General features: G+C 42.7%; 1 protein-coding gene across 1 annotated transcript in view; it reads left to right on the forward strand.

The window, feature by feature from the left end:
• The first annotated feature begins 3,102 nt into the window (after positions 1-3,102).
• Positions 3,103-23,290, forward strand: part of AKT1 (AKT serine/threonine kinase 1) — a 76,740-nt gene continuing 56,552 nt past the window's right edge. The window contains exons 1-2 of the mRNA XM_033061543.2: positions 3,103-3,149; positions 9,557-9,733. Coding sequence (XP_032917434.1) covers positions 9,688-9,733 — 46 coding nt within the window. The 5' untranslated portion in view covers positions 3,103-3,149; positions 9,557-9,687. The remainder of the gene's footprint in view (positions 3,150-9,556; positions 9,734-23,290) is intronic.

Consider the following 23,290-nt stretch of genomic DNA (forward strand, 5'->3'; position numbering starts at 1 on the left):
TTGTTCATTGTTGATACAAAGTCACTCTTGTTGTTGCAGACCAGGCACTTCCTACTTTACCTGGGTATTTTTATCCACAGTACTTTGCTGTGTTTGAGAGATAAGCCCTTACTCCAGACTCTGAATCACACTTCCCCCTCAGATTTGGGGAATGTCAGATCCAGATCGGGATCCAAACTTTCTAGTTTGGGCCTGTCTTTCATCATGGTAAATCAACAGTCGGCAAATCTAAACAATATGTTCATGTTGAAATCTGGAGGGGTTTTTTTTAATTGTACTTCCTTTCTAGCAAACAACGGACGTTTATTTTCTTCTCTTCAGGACAGAAAACTGTTTACTCTATGATTTTATTTTTTTAAACTGCTGCTTCATTTGCAGGGGGAAGTCCTAATGGGCTTGCTCACCACGCAGCCTGGGAGCTTATCAATCAGAAGAGAGTTTGTCAGGAAGGTGAGAAAGCTCTCCTGAAATCAGATCTATTACCAGAGCCTGGACAGAAGTACCTCACAGCCAGTGAACTCCTATACTTAACATGCACCCTTTTCTTCTGGATGTAACTACAGTTTGAAGGCTCAAAATTAGTTGAAAAATTAATTTTGTCCTTGTTTTTGTTAAGTAAAATACATGTCCTCTGAGCTGCCTGCAAGTTTTGCAAACTGATGATGAATTTAATTTTAAATACATCTTTAAGGACTACCTACATTTTAATACACACTAAGTATTTTATAAGTAATGCATGGTAGGTCAAAATGTGATCACAAACCCAGACTTTTCCTTTCTATTACCTTTACATCTTAAAGAGTTCCCACAGCCATTCCATTCTGCCCTGGGTAACTGGGCCAGGACCATGGGGCCTGCTTACTCTGCTGAAGTGCCTGAATGGTACATTTTTAAAACTGTGCTGAAATATGACCCAGTAAACCTAAAGGTGACACACAGAAAATCCCACGCTGGTGTAGCTGCTCTGCCAGCAGGAACTGCTGGTGGGAAAGGAGGCATTACTCTTTTTTCAACCTCCATGAAGAAGAGTGAAGCATTTTCTCCTCTGCCTCATCATTGGCTCCTCTAGCTCACCAGTGTACCCAAAATCCAGGAATCCAGGACTCCCAGGAGCCCTGATGGCAGATATGACCAGTCAGACCTAGCTGGTCAAAATAGAAAAAGAAAGTGAATTTCAGTAAACGTTTACAATCATCAAAATGATGTGGTAAAAAGCCTCTTATTATATCCAATAGGTTTGTAAAGGCAGAGCTGTATTCCCCAGCTTTAGTGCTGTAAATGCGTTTTATGCACTTTTATGTTGCCAACAGTGCAAAGCTGTGGGAAGATGTGCTGTTTCCTAAATTCAAGCCAGCTTCCGATTGCAGAAATGTGATCATCAGTGATCGTATGTTTCTGAAGAAATCCAATCAGTTCTTACAACCCAGTTAACGTTTATGGCACTGTCAATTTGAGAATAAGCAAAATCCTTTAATGAGCAAAGAAGACAAATTTTGATAGTGGAAGGGTGGAGAAATGTTAATCTGTCATAGGTGTTTCCACAAGATTGGTTTTTAGAGCAGAACGGCTTTCAAAAACCTTACAAAAACCACTGCCATGCTGTAAGCAATAGTTGAAGCAATTTGTGATGTTTTGGGCCATTCCTGCTGTGACAGCAGGATGGCCTCAAGCACAACATCCAGAATCACTAACCTGGCCCCTCCATAGGCAATTCCTTAATGCAGCCTGTCCACTGTGGAAAAGGATATTGGAGCACCCTCCAAGGCACTGTGGAACCTCATAATTTATTCTGGTATTTTATGGGAGTGTAAGTGCTTTTGGGGGAGCTTGCTGGAAGCACCCCAAGAGGTTTAAAGGAGCCTGGTCCTTCCTGGAGTGTGAAATGCTGGGGCTGCCTAGGCCTCTCACCTATGTGGAGTTACCCCTTTTTTGGGGTTGTCCTTTGTCCAGCGAAGGGCAACTAATCTGTTGAAGGGTCTGGAGAACAAGTCTTGCAAAGAACAGCTGAAGGAGCTGAGGGTGTTTAGTCTGGAAAAAAAGAGGCTCAAGGAGGCTCAAGGGGGACCTTATCAATCTCTAGAACTCCCTGACAGGAGGGTGTAGCCAGGTGGGGATGGGTCTCTTTTCCCAGGCAATCAGTGACAGGACCAGAGAACACAGTCTTATGGTGCACCGCGGAAGGCTTAGGTTGGACATTAGCAAGAAATTCCTCACAGGAGGGGTATTTTGACATTGGAATGGACTGCCCATTTCAGTGGGAGGTGGTGACTCCCTGTCCCTGGAAGTGTTTAAGGAAAGACTGGATGTGGCACTTAGTGCCATGGTGGTGATCGGTCAAAGGTTGGACTCGATGACCTGTCTGTTCCAACCTAATCGATTCTGTGATCCTGTAAAATTGTTCATGCTCCAGGCAGCCGGTTCATAGGCCGAGCCAGGAGAGGCCCGATCCCTCCCGGGCACAGCGGCCCCAGCGCTCGGGTCCAGGCCCGGGCCGGTGCCAGGGGAAGGGGGAACATCGGGCCGCCCGGGGCCAGGAAACGCCGCCCCCGGGGCCTGGGGCCGGGCCGGCGGGTGGGCGGAGGGGGCCGGGCTGGCGGGGCGCTGCTCGCTGCTGTGCGAGCTCGGAGGGTGGCGAGGCCACGAACCCCGTCCGGGGAGCGGCGCGGAGCGAGCGGGGCGGCCCCTCGGCCCGGGCGGGAAGCGGCGGCGGGACCCGGCGGCCGCTCCGCGGAGGGTGCGAGCGAGCGCCGCGGAGACGCGTGCGGGACGAGCCGGGCCCGGGCGGCGGGAGCGCGGCCCGGGGCGCGGGGGGAGGCGGCGGCGGAGCGAGGCGAGGGGCGGCCTCGCAGGGCGGAGCGGCGAGGAAGGCGAGCCGGCAGCGGGAGCGGGCGTGCGAACCCCACGGGCCGAGCGCCTGCGAGAGGGGGAGGAGGAGCCGCCCCGCCGCCCGGGGATGGTGAGGAGGAGGCGGCGGCTGCCGGCAGCCCAGTGAGGCCTTCGCTCGCCGCAGAGCCCGCCCGCCTCGCCGGCCGCCCCCTTCCCCCGCTCGCTCGCTGGCTCGCTCCCCCCTTCCCTCCCCTTCCCCTGACTCCCTCCCCGGCTCCCTTCCCCCTGCCGCCGCCGCCGCCTCCTGCCCGGGTTCCAGCCATGTAAGTGACCCGCTCCCCGGCTGGGAAGGGCTGGGGGAAGGAAGCGCCGGGGGCCGGGGCCTGCTCGGCGCGGCCGCATTGTGCGGGCCGGGAGGGAAGGGAACGGGACGGGAAAGGGGGCGGCCGCTCTCTCTTCGCCCTTCCCCGGGCGTGGGCTGCCCCGGCGGCTCCCGGGCACGGCCGGGCGGGGTGGGGGTGAGGAGGCCGGGCTTAGGCGGCCCCGGCCGGTCGGTCCGTCCTGCCGGCGGGCCCGGAGCGGACAGGAAGCTGTTGGCTCCCGGGGATGCGGTGGGTGAGAGGGCGGCGGGGCGGGGGTCTCCCCTCGGGCCTGCGCCAGCATCTCCCGGGGAAACGGCGGTGGGGCGGCTGGGGGGTGGTTTGTGAATTTCTGAAACGGCGACGAGCGAAGTAGCCGAGGACCCCCCATTTCCCGACCTCCCCCGCCCCCATTTTCTCCCCTTGTCTTCTGCGGCCGCGTTGTTCAGCCCAGCTCCGCTTTGCGGACCACTGAGTGTTTGCCGACGGGGGTGTGATTCTCTCCGTGGGCATTTGGCGTGTGTAGGTGGCTGTGCAGCGCTTGTGGACTTGATTTTTTTTTCCTTTTTTTCTTTTTTTTTTTTTTTTGCAGTCGTGTTTTGCAGAGGTGTAGGGAGATGTCTGCAGATGTCCCCCCCCGCCCCCCCAAGTGAAATTCTGCAGTTGCTGAAATGTTTTTAGAGACTTGTAGGACTTGTGTCTGTTTTTTTGCAAAACACATAATCAAGCATATAAACGTTCTAGTACTTTTAATATATTTTACTGACAGGACAGCAGTGATGCAGATACAGCTTGCACCTTATCGGTGGTGTGTGTCCTCCCCCCTGGCCACCCCTGTGGGAAATATTTAACTGTTTTGTTTGTTTTCTTACCACCCTCTATCAATTAAGAAGCGAATCTATATATTTACACCACAGGAGGGATGTACATTTCAAAATACAGTTATTAAAGGGAGTTACTAACACTTAATGCTGAAGAATATTTGTTTGCAGGTTAAATAAATTTGACATATTGCATGACTAGTAATTACTTTCATGTAGTAGTTAGTTTCATGGTGACAGGCACAACATTTTTCTGAGTTAGCAGATTTAAAGACACTGTGGAACTACGTTTGGTTTTTTTTAAATAGTAGGGTTTGTGTTGTATGTGATGTTTATAGAACTGTTTTTTCAGTGTGCAGCAATGGTAAATCAAATTTAAGAATTGACCCAGTGTCCACAAGTCACTTTCAGCTCAGTATTTGCTTACAGTGTTATAAAATGTCCTGTAAGTGATTACGTTAACAATTAAATAGTTTCACTAACTGTCTTGATTTCTTTGGGGACTGAACAAAACTTCTGTTACAAATACTTTAAGATGGAATTGATTAAATATATCTCAGCTATTAAATATATCCAAAGTATTGAGCCGCACAGTTCTTAAATTATATGAGCATAAACTGTAAAAAGACTTGGTTCTTGTTTGGGAACATAAAGAAGGTTTTGTCTGGGTTGCAGAGGGGGTTATGAAGAAGTCACTTTTCTGAGATCACTCAGTTTGGAAATAGGTGGCTTAGTTTGTCCTATCAAACTGTTGTGTTTGCAGCATGGACAGTTGGATGTCGTAATGTGGCCCCTCACCTGGACAGCATTAACATAACCTCCTGTCTATTGATCAGCAAAGGCAGCAGAGCACAAATATTTCAAATTACGGTTTTGTAAACCTAGATTAGGCTAACAGATTGGAAAAAACAAAAAAAGGGGGTGTGATTTTCCAGTTACCGTTTTCCGTAACTTAGTATCTGAGAATCCTTTGTGAACCTTATCATGAGCTGCACTTGCTGCCATGAAATTCCAGTTTACAAGTGGTGTCATTGGACACATAGTAGCAAATACTGGTGACCGCACCTAAGTCGTGGCCCACAATGCCTTTTGGAGAGGAAAGCGAAGATGGTGGAACAACCTGGTCTTCTAAGCTTCCTTGAAAGCTGTCTGCCCAGATTTGGTAACTGGGTCATGGTGCGAAGCTGCTGCAGACTCAGAGGGCCTTGAGCACGTTGGAATCACTGCTGCTGCCGTGAAACAGCCAGGGCAGGATTTGCGTAACGCAGGAGATGTACTTCACTGGTCAAAGCCTGGTGGGAACATCTATCTGTATGCTCCACTTGAAATGTTGGCTGGAGCCCAACTTTGTTTGTGTCTGTGCTGTTTAGGTGCAGTTGGCTGTCAGCTGGGAGCTTGCACTGGGAGGAGAGTGTAGGTTGCTCATGGCATCCCCATGTAACGGGCCCGAATTCACCGTCCTGGCCCAGTCCGGTTCCCGTGTGCCTCGTTTGCTCTCATGACAGTGTCATGTGGCCACAGTAGGCAAGCTTGGGCAGCTGGATCCTGTTTTTGCCTGGTCCTGCTGCTGTGCATTATGAGAACGTGTAAGGATGTGCAGGACGTTTGGGCTCCAGGTGTCCTGGGAGAATCAGGAATGTGCCACACCAGGGCAGTGGGCATCGGTAACTGGTGGTGTGACAGGGCAAAGTGTTAGCACAGGAGAATGCTTTTTTTGTACTCTGCTTTCTGATCTGGGCTAACCAGTGCAGCCCAGGCGCAGTCTGACATGCCAGGACCGAGGCTGGTGGGTCAGTGTCCCTTTAGTCCCTTCCTCACCTCTCCTTCGTGAAGATGAGGTGATTACCATAAGTGCTCCTGCATCCTAACGGCTCCTGCATCCCATAAGCTTAAGGTTCAGCAGTATGGGAGACTTCGTTTTCTTCCTGATCTGCTCTAGGGTGTGAGTGTAAACAAATATAAAACTTTGCATTGGAAAGAGAACAGGAAGTACAGATTAATATTTCTACTTTCTTAGAAAAAAAAGAAGGTGAGGATAATTTATAGAAGAGAACAAGAGAAGGAGCTCTAACGTGACTCTCCCAAACACGGAAAAGATGGTTCTGCTCCACCTTCTGTTGGATGGTTGGTTGGACTGACTCCTTAAAGCAGGTTTCACTGCTGCAGTGCCTAGGGAAGTGAGTTATCTCATTATTTATGAAGTTAATAACCTTTAAGGAATTAATATGTACGCAAAACCGGTGTCACCATGATACAATGCTGATGTCATTGCTGTTCATGATTTACAGCACTTCGGCTGCGTGAGGACTATTTCAGTGTTTTAAAAAAGTATTACAGAACTGCGTATTGAAAAACAAGCAGAGAACACTAAGAGAAAGACCAAGTTGTTTAGCTTTTGACAGTATTCAGTCCTGTACAGACACAGACTGGAGCAGCCAGGTCATACTTACCTCAGATGCCCTCTCTTCACTGGGAACCATTCCTAGATGGCCATAAATAAGGGCTGTAATCGTTCTTTTTTTTCTTTTTCCCCTCTAAGGATTTTATGGAAAAGGAACTTTTTCTGGTTTACACATCTTCAGTAGTACATTGACCTGTAGTTAACTTACTCTTCTATTCCGAGAAATTACTCTTGCTTGCTGCCACTGTCTTCAATAGCGTCTCTTACTAAAATAGATGTATTAGGCACAGCTTGAATGTGTGTTTCAAAATACAGGAGATAGAGCAGGTTTGCTGCTGCTGGAACTGTGTCTATGGACATCTTGTTAGACAGTGAGAGGGGATACCCAGCTCTTCACATTGCAAATTAAAAATAGCTTAACTTTCTCCGTGTGAAGTAAGTGCTGTGACATGGCTGACTGAAGGACTGAGGTGGGACCCATGCTGCAGGTTGGTGTCAGGAAGTATTTAATGTTTTTCCACTTTGTTGTGCCATGGTTTCTTTACAAAACTCTCCACCCCCTTCACCACCCCTCTCCCCTGCAAAGAAGTGGGCAGGTAAAGACACATCCTTGAGAGCACAGCTACAACAGCAAGTGGGAAATGCTTCTGGGTAGAAATGGTAGGGAAAAGGCAGTCCAGGCTGCTTGGACACCACAGAGAGCAGAAAAAGTAGTCCCTCTGAAACTTTATATTTCTTTCCCTGGTCTGCTTTTTTTTTGGCTCTCTTGTCATTCAAATTTGGATTATTAAATGACAGTTCAGCTGATGACAAGCAGGAAGCTGCCAAGTGGTAATCCTGGCACATGTTAATGCAGGAAAACCTGAGTAAGTTAGCTGCAGATTGGAGCATTCTGGTGCCTTCATGCTTTTTTATGTTTTTAATAGTAGTATTGCCCTTTCTATGGCCTACTTTGTCTTGTAACTTCCTTTTTTATGTATGGTTGTTGGAAAGGATATTGACTGCTCAGTGCCTCTAAATGGTTGAATTCAAGGTGCAGAGGTAGGATTGCACAGTCCCTGCACCCTGTATGACACAAAGTTAAAAGCGTTAACTTTCACACCTGGGTGTTGCATTTCCATACTCAAGCTGTGATAATCTTGGGGGTTTTGTTCAACACTTTGCAAATTGCTCAAGCCTTTAAGTGAGGTCTAGTCTCCTTTTGACATCAGCAAGCAAGTCTAGCTTGCACGGCTACTGTGCATTATACATGGCCATTTTGAAAGGAAAAAGCCCGCTGTGTTTGTCAGATTCTATCCTAATTGCTCTGGAGCTCAAGGAGTTTGTTCCGAGGTATCTCTGGCAGCTGTGGATTACTGGTCTCTATTCTGCAGCATACGGTGTTCTCATATTTATTTATGAAATTAGGAATTCTTACATGTCACTTGTTCCAATCTAATTTTTTGTGTCTTCCCTCCCTCAGGCAAACATCTGTTTTGTGGAGTTGATAATTCTAACTAGTGAGATCGGCAGATTTGTAATTTGGAAAAAAAAAACAAAACAAACTCACCTTGTTTCTGGGAGAACTTCAACATAAACTGTTAACTGGAAAAGCTGAGGAACAGTAACAAACAGTGTAGGTCTGTAGGCAGAGTGTCAGGGGAGTGACCTCCTTTCTCCGTCCGTTTCTGCTGGCAGTGATGGAACTTGTTCAAATTTGAGCTTTGTGCTTTGAACACTGCCTGTTTCAAATCACTCTGATGTGGTACAAAGCCCTCTGCCCCTGCTGGGGTTTCAGTTCTAGGTTGGATTCATTTTGACCACCTGTTTTCTTCCATCCAGTGTTGTGTCTTAGTGAGTTATGGGGAATTAGTTGCTTTTAAATCTAGTTTCTGATGGATGGCTATCACCTGCATGCTCAGAGATAATTGATGCAGACGTGCCAACTGCATGCAGAGATGGTATATATTTGTCAGGTGGGAATGGAATGTCTCTGTGGTAGGTGAGAGACTCCAGTAAAAGCCAGCTCTTTGGTGGCAGTTTACAAATGCTGCTGGGTTTTGTTTTATTAAACTTATTGGTTACTGCTGGGAATTTGTCACCAATTAGGTTTTTTGATCACTCAAGTAATACCAAATTGAATGGCAGCATGGACACTTTGGGAGCACAGAGGAATTAAAGGAAAAACAGGGAATATTTGTACCACAAGCAGAAAAATAATCAGATTCAATTTAGAAAAATAATAAAAGCTAATGCATTTGGGAAGAGATTACATTCAGTGAGGGAGAGAAATGCACAGAATGTTTCTGTGGTAGTCAGCCATGAGCAAGGCACATTCTCAATAAGAAATGGCAATCTTGAGCTATTTAGAGAGGGATTTTGTCTCATAAAGCAGAGGGGTAAAAATCCCAAGTTGTGCTTGGGTATATTTCATTGTTATAAAGGCAGCAGCAAACTGCAGTGCAGTTAAGGAAGAACAATAAAATTGATCAGGGTGCTGTAAGGGCTGATTTGGGATAACAGTAAGGTACGTAAGCTTATCTATGGTTGTTTGTATACCCCTAGAAGAGGTAAAAGTTAGAAATACCAAAGGTAGAAAAGATTCTTTTTTGGGGAGTCAAGGAGATCTGAGTAGGATTAAGGGAATGAAAGTACGAAAAAGTACAAAAATCTGAAGCAGGATAGGAATTTATTGTCAGAGGTTTATCTCTAAGACACACTGTGTGCTAGTTAATAGATTATTATCAGGCTGTAAAGAAACCTTCCAGGAGATGTTCTGGAAGTCTTACCAGGAAACATTGAAAACTGGTCTTTGTGATATTTCAGAATTTTTATTGTTGCAAATAATGAGGTGGTGTTGCAGACATGAAGGTCTACTAGGTAAGGTCTTGAATCCACCTGTAATTCAGACAGCTCCTGGTAGTATTGTGAGTCTGCCAGTGATCAGCCTGCTCACTGAAGGACTTTAGCAAGCCTGGTTTTGGCACCTCCACCTGCCAAGATAAATTCTTGTGGAGAGCTAAGCCCTTGTTTAAGATTTGTAATAATAATAGAACAGAAAAATCCCAAAGCAACAATGCAGCAATGAAAACTACTCCCTGTTGTATCCCTTGTTATACATCTGCGACATGCTTTGAGATGATGGTGTACTCTTCTTTTGATCCTTTTAGAAATAGCTGGGAAGGAGGAAAACAGAGGAAAAACCCTCATCCCTCTTGTGGAGCCTTCTGCTGGAGTTCTGGAATTTCAGAAGAGTGATCTTTTGACATAAACTGGTTTTTCAAGAGACATTCCTGCCATTATGAATGAAGTAGCGATAGTGAAGGAAGGCTGGCTTCACAAACGAGGTAAGTGACTCTTTCCTTCTGAACAGTAAATTGACTCCATCCCTCTCTAATCTGGTGTTTAGCAGCATGTCCTCAATAATCCATTTTCCTGTTCTTCCTAGTAGGATATAGCACATAGGAAGTGTGCTTGGTTTTTTTTTTCAAGGTTTAGAAAATGCGTGTGTAAGGGGGTTTTCTTGTGTGTGTGTGCATGTGTTCACCAAAAAATGGTGTCAACTGCTTTTGAAAATGATAAAGGTAGCAAGTGAAGGAGATGCTACTTAGAGTGTTAGAGGTTAAACTGTAGTAAATAATTTTGGTTTGTATATAGGTCTGTAGTTTTCCTTTTTGTGGTAGAGGGGAGCATTGAGATGAATATTTTGGAACACTGAAAAATATGCCTGTATTTTGTGAGCAATGCTGTGCTCTTGCAGAGACTTGCTAGAAAATATGCTATTCTCTTTGTGTCTGAACTGCTCTGGGTACTAGTGTCCTGGACAGGAAGAATAGCCTTGAGTTTGTGCACTCTGTGCATTTTGGTTGTACCAACAATGACATTTGATTTTTATAAAAATTCTTTATTCTTGACTGAGTGGCAAAACTGAAAAGACAGTCATATCTATTGTTAGGCTTTTTGCCTTCTTACATGTTTTCTTCCAAAAACAGTGGGTTTGTTCTTTTTTGGGGAGGTGTTGATTTTCAAGTAACACAGCACTGATCCTATAGGGTATTTGACTTACCTGTTTCTTTGTATTCTACTATTGTTTCTTGGAAAGAGGTGAGCGGTGTTAGGTACTTTCCATGATAGTGTCATTTTTTGGACCAAAAACAGAATCTGTGTGTTCCAGCAGTAGGGAAGCTTATATGATTCTGCAGACTCAGGATTTTTCTAGAGGGTTTGCAACAATTTGCGTGAAGGTGCAAAGGTGTAACATAATTATTTATGGAAGAAATTTGAAATGCGTTATCGTAACCTTGGTGAAGGCTGGTGGTTCTTCAGCAACAATAAGAAATTTCTAGGAATTTAGAAAACATGTTGATAATGTGTATTTTAAGAGGGTGGAAGTGTGTATTTCTAACAATTGGATATGCCATGTAGTTTAGCATATTGGATGCTTGATGTACAGATGTTTTGTTCAAGTATTTTTAGGGGGGTGTGTGGGGTTTTTCTTTGTTTTGGTTTATTTCAGTTGGAACCACCTTGCACTCATTAGTTTAACTAGCTCATTCAGTAATTCTGGTGTATTCAGACTCCTTCGTTTGCAAAGTATTTGAGAACTGTTCTGTGTTTGGATTAAATAGAAGAAAGAAACAGAGTTAAACTTCCCATTTGCATTTATCTAGAAACTCTTCAAATCAGAGATTTTTTTGTTTTGTTTTAAACAATGATTTCAGGCTGTTTTTTAACCATCTGTTGTAGCAATTCTTCCTTCACTTACCTGTAATTTAAAAAAAAAAATTCTGTTATTTTGAGGAGACACTGCACAAAAATCTGAGGGAGAAGCATTTATTTTAAACACTGTGGAAAAGACATTGTCAGGATGATTCAGAGGCACATATGTCTGAAACTTTTAAACAATCATGTTGTATTTCAGGTTTGTCTGTGTTTACTTTTGGGAACTGAATTTGTGTTGTTTCTAGGATTATGATAAAGCTACCTTCAAGTAAGGAGACCTCTGGAGGAGGTAGTAAAAGATGCCCAGATCTCCTGATCTGGTTTTTTTTGTTGTTGTTGTTCTTTTAAAATTGCCTTAGAGAAACAGATTATTATCTCTGATCGTTTGCTGATAATATTATGATTAGATTATGTGCTGAACACATTCCCATTTTCAAAATGTTACTCTCCATGTTTCGCATATTTGATCCTGCAAATTTGTGCCCAAACTCCTAAACTGTTAAACAACACCTTGGCATTTTTTGGATGCCAGGTTTCCTAATCTTTTTAACCTGTTTCCCAGTGCCTTTTTGCCCTCTTGGTATGTGCACTGACACCTATTTCATTCCACTCCATTGACTTTGCAACTGTTAATTCGGTGTTGTCCTTGTGAGGAGGTTTTTAGAAAGCAATGCTCTATCTTCAGTCTGCTGGTGTCAGTCTGAGAGTCTCTTGGTTTTGTAGCTGTTCAGGGATAGGTTGACAAATGCAGTTCATTTGGCTCTGTCTTTTGCTGGGGAGTAACTTATCCACTCTGTGTGTGCTTGTATTTTGTTCATCATCTTTTTTTTTAATAATCTACATTTATTGCCATACACTATCAGTTTGCTGGCTCTGCTAGATCAAGTGCTTCAACCACAGGATGTTCCAAAACTGATGTCTGATACGGTGAGCTTCTGAAGTCAAGGCATAAACAATAATTAGTGCAGGGAGGGACTGCAAAAGAGGGGATTTTAGATATAAGAAACATACACACACACATATATATATATAGTTTGTCTTTTAGATAATTTATAAAACCAAAGGTTGCACTGCATGTGTTCTTTAAAGATCCTAGGGCTTTCCACACACAAAATATTTTAGGTAGCGACTGGCCAAAATCCAGATTGGGCAATGATGTTCTCTCAACCTAACGTTCCCCATAGCTTGGGTTGGGTTGGTGTCTCTTATAGTTCCTCTCCTGAGCAGTTGAACAGCATGGCTGTGTGCAGTTGAACAGTTGATACATCTCACCCAGAAGTGGCTTAATTTTGGTGGATTTAATGATTTGTGTGTGTATAAATCAGGCTGCAAAGTGCTCTGGAGCCCTTCTGGATGGCAGGTGTAAGTAAGCATAAAGCCATCATTAGCAGGAGCAGGTGTTTTGGCCTGGCAGGGAAGTAGCAGGGCTTGCTGGAACCGTGGAGTTGTTTTCTTCTGTCAGCATGCTTTACATTTATGTTTTTGTTTCCAAGATTAAAAATACAAATGGAGAAATGAAATTAAACATTGCTGCCTGACCGAGAGCTCTTGGCAGTTCTCTAAGTCAGTCACTAAAGGAAGCTCTACTTCCAGTAGTGCAGATGTTTGTTTGTGCAGGGGCCAGTCATGTCCATGGCATGTCTAACCTCAACCAGGCAGAAATAGAAGAATTCATGAATGAACTTTCCCCTCCCCATCCCTTTCCCCATTGGCAGTGCTTGGTGCTGTTACTCAAATCCCAGCAAGGACAGACTCTTGTCCACTCTGTGTGTAACTTGGCTGGACTGTTCCAGCAGGAGGCTGGAGGTGTGGAGGGGCTCAGGCCTGGGGTTGGTGCACTGTGTGTGTACCAATGTGAGTGAATATCCAGCGTGTGCAGTGCTGGTTGTGTGATGCAGAAGGTTCTGTTTAGTGGAAAGGATGGGGAAATGGTTCGACACAGAGGTGCTATAATTGTGATTGAATATGAGGGGAGAAGGAGAAAATCATCTGCCCAAATTGCTGCTTGTTGAGCTCTGAGATTATAGGTTTTCTGAATGTATATCATGAGGATCCTTAATTTTGGTTGTGTGTGGGGAACTTTTTGGAGAACAGAGGTGTGCCCAAGTGTATTTTACTTGCTTTACTGATCCATTTTAAAGATCTCGTTGGATTTCTTGCATCTTTCTGCTCTGGTCCCTGTTTATAAAGGTCCTTCTATTGTTTTCAGTGTTCATCCTGTTTGTTTTTTTTTTTTTTTAAAGTCTTTCTGCATGGCTAACAAAGAGGGGATTGTGCGTTTTGATACTCTGTCATCTCTGTCCTCCCTAGTATGTCCGGTTTTCTTATTAGGGCATAAACTTGTATGAAAAAAAAGGAGTCTTTTGGAGACAGGGAAAGAGGGGGAGGGAAGAATATACACTGACATTTGAAAAAGGAATTGAAAATCTCCATTTTCGCAGTCTGAGAAATCGGAAGCAATTATAAGGAGCTGGAGAGACCTGTGTATTCATCCATTAGCAGGAAATGCAGAGCTATTTTGTTTTTAGATAGTATATTAACACCACGTAGTAATTTTAACCATGAACACCATCACATATCCTCCAAATGCCAATTTTTATGGACTTCAGGCAGGTGAAACACTTTTGACTGGCTTACAAGCTGATCAAAACTGAGAGAGGCCCTTAAATGAGAAATAATACATAAGATACCTACTCCACTTCTGGATAGAATGCCTGTTTTTTTTCTTTTGGTTAAAGAATTATTTCTGTAATGAATGGAGTGATACAGACAACCTAATAAATAACAAGTGGCCCGTTGTGATTTGTCTTGCTATAACTTCATTGCATAAAGTGGATGCAAGATCCCTATGTAAAATGCTGATTGTTGCTCTTTTAACTTTCTCTGGCAGAATAGCACAGATGGTGAACTTTAGCTTTGTTATTTTGAGCACAGGTTCATATTTTCAGTATTCTGTTAGTGTGAATCAAAAGAGGATTTTACAAGATATGACCAGATACATTAGGGAGTCTCTGGTGTTGCTGTTTTCTTCACCTCCTTCTTTCTTCTCTCTTTATCTGTTCTCACCATGTTCCCTACCTCTTTTTTTGTGTTTGTGTGTTTTATTTTGGGGTGTTTTTTTGTTCTTACCTTGGCTTCTGTCTGTCCCTGGGATGTAGTGATACACTGTCTTGGTGACCTGTGTAGTCAGAACCTTTGAGGTTCATATTAGTTCAAGGATCGTCTGGCTTTCATGGTATTTCAAAGAATGGCTGTGGCACTTGATGCAAAGGATCCTAAGAGCCATCTGATCTCTGAAGATGCCAGCTATAGAGGGCACAACTGCTTCAGAGGAAAAGCTGGGGGGAATGGAAAGGTAAGAAACAAGATAGGGGCTGAACCAAAAATGGAGTGGGGCTGAATGAAGAATGGAGTGGGAAGCTGTGACAGAGGGAAAGAAACTGATGCTGTTTCTAGAGCTGAAGGGTTGGGTTTATAGGGAAATCTGTTGCTCTTCTTGTTGGAAACAAAAGATAAACTGTGTCAGTTTGTGGTTTTCCTTGTGTGTCTCTTTTTCAACACAAGGGGCAATAGTTTTGCAATTCTAGCTCTTGGTTGCTTTCATTTTGCTTGTCCTGTTCTGGGAAAAGGGACTGGGGAGGAACCAGGAAATTGTCAACCAGTAAATCTGACCTTGGTGGTAGGCAAGATGCTAGAAACATTAAGAAAGGATGAGATCACAAAACATCTGGAGAAATATGAGCTGATAATGGCTAGTCAGCTAGACTTTTGGAGGTAATCTCATTTGATGGAATTATTTGTGGAGAGATCATAGGAAACAGGCTGGATCCAGTGCACTGTGAAAAGTTTGCTCTGGATGACAGAGGAAGTCAGAAACTGAGAATCAGCTTAGTGAAGGTAACTGTACTGTACTTCATCTTTGAAAGAACTGGTGTAGCCTGGAAAAGGCTCATCTTCCTTTCACAGAGCAGACTACTTGTCTTTGAGTGTTTTGTTACTTTCCAGCATTCCTTTCAGAAATCTTTCTTCCAGAACATTTTTGCATTAAACTCATTCTTTAATCCACAGCTTCACAATTTTGAAGGATGGCATCCAAATGTTTTTTGTTGTGTTTTGTTTTTTTTTTTTCTCAGTAAAAATGACTCCCAAAAAGTCTTTATTCCAACATTTTCACAAAATACTTTCAGTTCTTTAGGAGAAGTGGTGCTGGTTTAGATGTGTTTCTCATCGATTGTAAACTGACTGGAAGCTTGACATACAAGTGACACTGAACACTCTCGCTTTGAATGGCAAAGAGGAAGAGCTGGGATGTTGATACCCATGTTGTTTATGTCAGTCCTGGAAGTTTACTTTCATATTCTGTTTTATTGCACATCAGAAGCAAAACAAACTAGGTCTCCATTTTATCTCTAAAAGTGGGGTAGCGTCATAAATTAATGCTACTTGTTATTAAAAGGGATTTGAGAATGAGGGATCTAGGACTGTTGCAATCCCTGTAAAAGTGAGCCTGGGAGCACTTGATACAGTGGATCATGTAGAAAGTGCCTGTATTGGCTTTGATTTTCTTTTTCATGGTTCCTTCCTTTGCAAAAAGGGAAAGGTAGGCCTCTGAAAAAAAAAAAAAAGCGGTCCATGTTTTCTGTTCTTTTTTTCTCTCAGTAGGCATATTGAGAAGTCATCAGGTTTGGATGTAGGAAGAAAGAAGTACTGAGTGAGTATTCTATTTTGAGGTAAAGGGAAAGCAAGAGAATAAAGCTTGCTCATTGTTCTTGCAGGGGTGGTTTTAGGCAAGGTTCTGTGCCATGCATTTAAAATTTGGCGCCTTGTCCTTGCTTGGAAATGTCTTCCCCTGCAGCCCCTGTGTGGATGCCAAAAGGTTCCTTCCCTTCCAAGTGGTGCTGCTGCCACTGTGTTCAGTTGCACTCCTTGTCTGTGCCTGAGGCTTCCCCTGCCCAGACTTGCTCCTGGTTATCCCTCGTAGCCTGTGAACTTTGCCTTCTGAAAAAACTAGTGAAGACTTTGATGCTCTTAGAGCAGTACATGGTGACATGTAGTGTCTCTCCTTTCATACACTTTCTGTGTTACTCATAATTCTCTTAAAAATTGGGGTGATGGTTGGTGTCAGATTCATTTGGGAAACAGACCTTGATATCTATTGGGTAAAAAAAAGGATTTGCTTAATATCTCAACATTTAATTTTAATGTATTTTAGAAAAGAGAGCATTGTAAAAACCAAATACCTGTCAGCTGTGTGGCGTTTTCCCCCTTTTATAGTATTCGGAGTAGCTGATTTACTAAGAAAAAAAATCAGTTAAGTCTTATTTAAAAGTCATCTCTCATGGGGGTAGACAGAGGAGGGATTATTATTTTCAGATGCATTATGTTGTAGGTACAATGTGCTTCTTAAAGGGGGAACAAAAACCAGGAAACTATGTGAGGAAAGAGGAAGAAAAAGAATGGAGAAAGAAAAGCACCATATTAGGTGTGAAGTAGGTGTGTTTTTGTGAGAAATATTTACTGCAACTGAAAGGGGGAAATAATGAAGACTGACTTTGAGTGCAGTTGGTAAGCATGCTACAGACGTCTGGCAGTATTCTCCCATCTCTTCAAGCTGAGCCAAAAAATGGGAAAAAGATAGCTGGTCAAATAACATTGTGAAATTTGTCAATTTATTCAAAAGTGCACTGGTCATATTTGAGGACAACCGAGGTAAACAATTATCACAGACTGTGGGCAAGTCAGTTACTGTTTCCCTGAGTCTCTTGGGTAAGTTGGGAGAGCATGTTTTGAAGTGCTGTCCAAACCCAGGCTTTTGGTGAACTGCATGTAGAAATACACTTTGGAGTCAGTGGTTCTGTGCATGGCTGCAATGGTATTTCATGCTCATATTGAGACTGAGTGCAACATCTGAGTCATTTATGGGGCTGTCAAATCAGTCTCCTCTGTCCTGTGCTTTACTGAGGGACTCCTAATGAGAACCACAGGATGAGCATGCCAGAGAAGTGGTCTTTGTGTTGGATGGTGAACCACAGCCTTCACAGGAGATACCTGTTTTGGGAGGGAGCTCCAGCCTTGGAATGGTTGGAGTTGGAAGAGACCTTTGAAGATCATCTAGTTTAACCCCCGTGTCACAGGCAGGCACACCTTGCACTCACTAGACTGTGTTGCTCAAAGCCCTATCCAACCTGACCTTGGGCAATTCTAGGGATGGAACATCCACAGCTTCACTGGGCCACTTGTGTCAGTGCCTCACCACCTTCAGAGTGAAGAATTTCTACCTTAAATATTATGTAGTCTCAATCTACTCTCCTATATTTTAAAACCATAACCTGTTCACAATAGGCCCTGATAAAAAGCCTCTCGCAGTCTTTCTTTAAAGCCCTCATTATGTGTAAAAAGTGAGCAATAAGATCTCCTCCAGAGTCTCCTCTTTTCAGGCTGAACAACCCCAAACTTCTCTCAGCCTGTCTCCATAGGAGAGATCTTCAATGATTAGCATTTTTTGCTGGTGGAGACTCAAAAGGTTGACCCTGGTGTGCCTGGAAGTGAACTTCAGGTGCTGATGGAGGTCAGGCTGCTTACAGCAATTGCTACTGAATTCTCAAATTTGGAGTGCAACCCTTATGTTTGTTTGCTTTTATAAATCAGTTCCCATCTGTAGATTTTGAAAGTTTTGCCTGTTTTTCTTCCTGAAGCAGAGAAGGTTGCTAGTCCTCATGATGTTGAGAAAAATTGGAGAAGATAACATGCATGCCTGCTTCACGGTTTAGATTAAGCAGAATAAAAAGGGCTGTTTAATTACTTGTCACAAAAAAGCTCAAAAAATAGAGGATTTGAAATAATTTGTAGTGTGTGTTTTTGTTTTTCTGGCCTCCTAGCCTTAGCAGGATTAGTACCCTGCTATTTCTGCAATTGTGTCAGAGGGTCTGGGGATCACAGAACACATCCTCATTACACTTCAGAAAGCAGGCAATATGAAAAAATAAATTTCTGATTATCTACAGGATGTTGGCAGGTCTAATTGTTAATAGAAACATAGAAATGAAACTGTATTTGAACTGCTTTTTTATTTATCAAACTCCTCTGAAATAAATCTTAAGATTAAGAAAAAAAAATACTTAGTTAAAATTTTTGCCACAGTCTTCCCATACAAGCCTTTGTATGTGCCATATTACAAATGACAACATATTGCTGCTGCTTTGTACAGAATGATGTAGTTAAACTGGTCTGGAAAATATTTGCACTGAATAGGGTTTATGCCCAGAATTACAAGGCTGCACACAATTCTGTGTATTTTTGGTTTTATGCCTATGCTAGGGCTTCTCATTTGAAGTATTAGTAAATAGTTACATCCTTGAACAACCTGTTAAGCAGCTCAAAATCCATTGCCAGGCCTCTGCAGAGTGGGAATAGAGCCTTCTATTTGCTGGTTTCTTTTCAGGGGCTTCCAGGCATGAATTTTCTGGACTGGTGTTTTTACACGTTGTACCCTGTGCCTGTCTGTGGTCAATAAACCATCTATAAATAGCAATCATTTAACTAACTGGAAGTGTTTTCTTTGTAATGTAGATTTTTCTTTGTCCTTGTTTTATTATTTTTAACTTTTCATCTTACAGTCTCCTTGCATTCCCATGCTGATTAAGTAGAATGAAAGTTTGGGAACACCAAGGAATAAATCAAGACTCAAATATGTAGTTGCATAGATTTAGCTGTATTAAATGTTTATTATTCTACTGGAAGTTTATGCATGGAGCAGGCTGGAATCCAGTTGTGATTATCTGTGGTGACAGTGCAGGTTGTAGGATTTGGAAGTAGTTTTCTAGGTGGACTTTGATTTCTGGGCAGAGGATAGGAGTCCTCTGCCACTGTAAATTCACTGATCAAGTCATTCTATGTGAAGTGCTCTCCATGCTGCTGGGGCAATGTATTGAGAAGACCACACTTTAGAGCATAATGGGCTTTTTTCATAATTTAAGAAAAACCCCAATTCCTACCTTTTTACATGGATTTTACTAAAAACATGGTTTATCTACTTTAATCCTAGAATGGATTGAGTTGGAACAGACCTTAGACATCATCTAGTTCACACCCCTGGCATGGACAGGGACGCCTTCCACTGGACCAGGTTGCTCAAAGCCCGATCCAAACTGGCCTTGAGCACTCCTAGGGATGGGATATTCACAGCCTCTCTGAGCAGCTTGTTCTAGCACCTCACCACCCTCAGCCTAAGGAATTTCTAATCTAATCTAATCTAAATCTTTTCTCTTTGTATAAAACCACCCTCTGTTTTCCTGTCACTATCTGCCTTCGTAAGAAGTCATTCTCTCTTTAATCCTGCTTAAAGAATGAAATCAGTGACTTTAATACTGTCTTTGGTGTTATTTTTCAGACAGTGAAAGAGCAGGATACTATTTTACTTTTTCAATTTGAAATTTTCTTTGCATCAGGGGTAGTTGTAAATCTGGTCTTCTTTTCTGATGTAGGTGTGTTTTTACTATAGCAGGAACGTTTGAAAGGTATATAACTGATTTATCTCCTGATGTAGAAGTCAAAGTTGCCTTATCACTTGCATGATAAGAAAAGCATTTATTCTAAATAAGAATTAAGGGGAAATTGCATTTTCATTTGTGGAAAACCACTGCAAACTTGCCAGCAACAACCTCCAGCTGACTTGCAGTATCGCTGTAATGCCTATTGAACACTTTTGTGACAGCTTGTTTCTGTTGTTTCTGCTGAAGTTTAGCCTGTAAAGTCAAGATATCTTGATCTGAGAGATGGGAAGATGGTTAAATTACATCATCATGGAAGAATAGCAGCGTACTTAGCTTTAAAAGCCATTCACGACTACATTGGCACCCCTTTGTTATACAGTGTAGCTGAAAACGAACTGCAGCAATAATGAACCAATCCATCTAAATCACAGCAGCTGAACAACTGACTGTTCTATCTCAAAATGCAAATGCTTTGTGCAGAATGGATTTAATTGTAAATGTTTGCTTAGTAGGGAATATGAGCCTTTTAGTTTGTGACAATAATTGTGAATACAAAGACTCACAGAATTTTAGGGTTTACATAGCTTGTCCCTGTTCTCATAACAATATTTCAAAGTCACTTTTTTAAAATGTACCATTTGGCTTTTTTCTAGCCAGTGAATAGAACTCTAAATGCCCAATCTCCAAGTGATGTTTTGGAAACTGAAGGATAAATTTAGCTCTATGTACTTAGATCAGACAGAATTTTCTGTTATATTTCTTTCAAATCTATGTTAGGGCTTTTACGTAGTTTCAGATAATAAGAGGAAAAAAATGCTGACTTTCAGAGCTTGAATTTGTTTTGCTGTGCAGAAATGCCAAGTGTACCTTAGAGTATTAAGCATTTTCTTTGAGGTTCTAGTAAGGTGCCTCTCAAACAATTAAAAGGTTACTGTGAGGAATTTCTTTTGTAGTCAAACTAACAAGCAAAACCCCTTTGTATTAAAATCTTCATTCTTTGTTAAATTCCTGAAGCCTGACTGCTTGAGTGCAGCTCAAGAGGGTGAATCTCTCTCACTGATTTGAATGAATTAAAATAAAGCAGCATTGTCATTTTGGGAAAGGAAAAAAGCTCACCGAGCTTCATCAAAAAAAGTGTGAAAAGCAGGAATACCTGCCTCCAGGCTGCTCTTAGGTATCTGTGAAAGGAAAAACAGATAAAACTTGGAAAACAGACACACACAAAATGTGTGTGTTTATGCTTCTTGTTGGCATTTTGTGTGTTCTTTAATAGCCTTCACATGTGGATTAGTCCTTCTGAAAAAAAAGGCAACCAAGCCCCCTGAAGAATAGGCCTTTGTGACACTGGAGAAGTTTACTGTGCCAAAGTTATGGTAAGAATTTGTAAATTTTGGCTGCTGAAGTACTTCCTTCCCCTGCTATGTTTTTATGTTGGAAACTTGTAAGTGTGGAATAGAGGGTGTTTTTTGGTTTGGGTTTTTTTTTTTAATGACAATGCAAACATTCATTTCACAAACTAAGCCGCCCGTTCACATGACGCTGCTGCTGTATATAAACACCCTGTTGATCTTGTTCTGCAGAAGTGTTTGTTGGGCTTCCTGAGTCATACGGAAATGCTCCACTGCTCTTCTTGGGGCTGTGCTGTGGACTTGGGCTGTATCTGCTCAGATATAGTTTCCAGATTAATGTCCCTGAAAGACATGTTTTTACTTGGAACAGGGCCCTCAAAGTTGGGATCTCTTTCTGTGCCTCATTTTCTCTGTGTTTAACATTTTTCATTCTGCTATCTTGGGAATAGGTTTTGTCTTGGTTAAAGCTGAACATACTAGGAAGATATTTGGTGCTTCATAGTTGCAAACCTCTCTTCCTCTTACGTATGATGTTGTTTCTTCACACAGGTCTTAGTTTGTGGCAGGCAATAATTCAGGCTGAAAGAGCTGTGCAGAGCGCACAGGCCCAAGAGGATGCTGGTGGCTGCACTGCCAGGTGAGCCTCCCCAGCAGCCTGAGATGCAGTGATGATCTGGGTAATACAGTTGACTTCACAGGGGTTTTCTGGAGTAACCAAGGGCAGAATTAGCATCCAAGGCTAGACTGTCATGGTGACAAAATATTTAGAAAACATTTTCTTGCTTGAAACAAAAGCTTGGATTATGCAACACAAAGTACTGTCCCAGTGTAATAAATGATGCTGTGTATTTTTAAAGGGCTCTGTGTTCCCTGTCAGCTCTTGCCAGATTCAGCACGTTCAGGTAAAATGAGGCATTTTTCCTCCAGACTGTTGCTTTTACAAGCTGGGTTAATTCTCACCCTTTATGCAGTGGGGTTGCAAAGATGTGGTAGCCAAAGGTGACCTCACATTTTGAATAGAGTGGGACAGCGTGTTAAAGACACATGCAATGGAGCCCTGTCTTCCCTTCAGCCATGGTGGCTCAGCTGCATTAGGAGCAGTTGCTTAAAACTTACACCTTGTAATAGGCATAGACTGATCTGATTTCTAGTGTGCTCTGTGACTAGACTTGGTGATTGCTTTTGTTGGGTTAGAATGTGCTGTTCTTGCTGCAGTAGGAACTTTCTGTTCTGTAGGTGTTTCATCCTTCCATAATAACTCATGTAACTTTCTTTTTGTTAATGCCTGAGGTTTTGTGATGCCCCAGTCTTACCAATGTCTATCCTCTGACTTGAACAGAAACCACAGGTCTAAAGTGTCTGTAGAAGATTGTTCATTGGGAATACTATAAAATGATTTTAAGATGAGCAAACCTATGAGAACAGAATGAAGCCATGTACAGTTCAGTTCAGCACACTGCACCATTTGAAATTAATACATATTTTTCCCAGTCTAGTCTGTGTTTCCTGGGTAATATCAGTTGTAATTTCAGAGGAAGCATGATTTTACATGTATCCCGCCTTCTCTGCTTAGAGCAGCAGGTGGCCAGATTTCTTTCTGAAAAATAGTGACTTGTCTCAGCTCTACAGCAGCTCTAAGCAGATCAGCTGCAGAGACTTTTGTAATTTTCAAAGTTGATTTTTTCAGGTTTCCTGTAGTTGTTGGATTGTACTGTTTTTCTTGAAAATGGAAAACAAAAGCAAAACATGGAGGAGGGGAATACACTTTTCTAAGGTTTGCATCATCTTGCATCTTTGTATGCTTGGCATGTAACCGTGTCCTATTCAGAGTGCTGCTCGTTCTCTAGGCTGCTGCTTTGTCCCTACCACTAGTTCCTCTGTTGCATTGAGCTACAAAACCAGCTGCTTTTGCTTTTCATACCTATTTTTACCATCTCTAATTTGCTATTAAGATGTTAACTTCTGCCTCCCGGTAGCCTATCATGTGTCTATACTGTGACTGCAATGTAGAGGCAAGCAAGCACTTACGTGCTTTCTCTTGTGCTACCCTTTCACACTTGGGAAATGGTCCCTGTAAACAGCTGCAGTGCTGCTTTATTGTTCTCTTCAAAAGCTCTGGCTCCTTGTGTTGCTTATAAAAGGCCCCAATGAACTTGTAATGTGTGTGTACTGAGACTGCTGTTCCCAGCGATGCCCAGTATCGGTCCCCCTTTTTGTGTGTGTCTGTGTCTGGCTTTCCATTGTCCCTGTCCTGTGACAGTCAACTCTGCACAACAGGGACTGCTTCATTGTTCCATGTGTACAGCAGGTGGCTCAGATCCAGATGTGTATCTGAAGTTGC

Source organism: Catharus ustulatus, chromosome 6, assembly GCF_009819885.2.
Source record: "Catharus ustulatus isolate bCatUst1 chromosome 6, bCatUst1.pri.v2, whole genome shotgun sequence".
Lineage (NCBI taxonomy): Eukaryota > Metazoa > Chordata > Aves > Passeriformes > Turdidae > Catharus > Catharus ustulatus.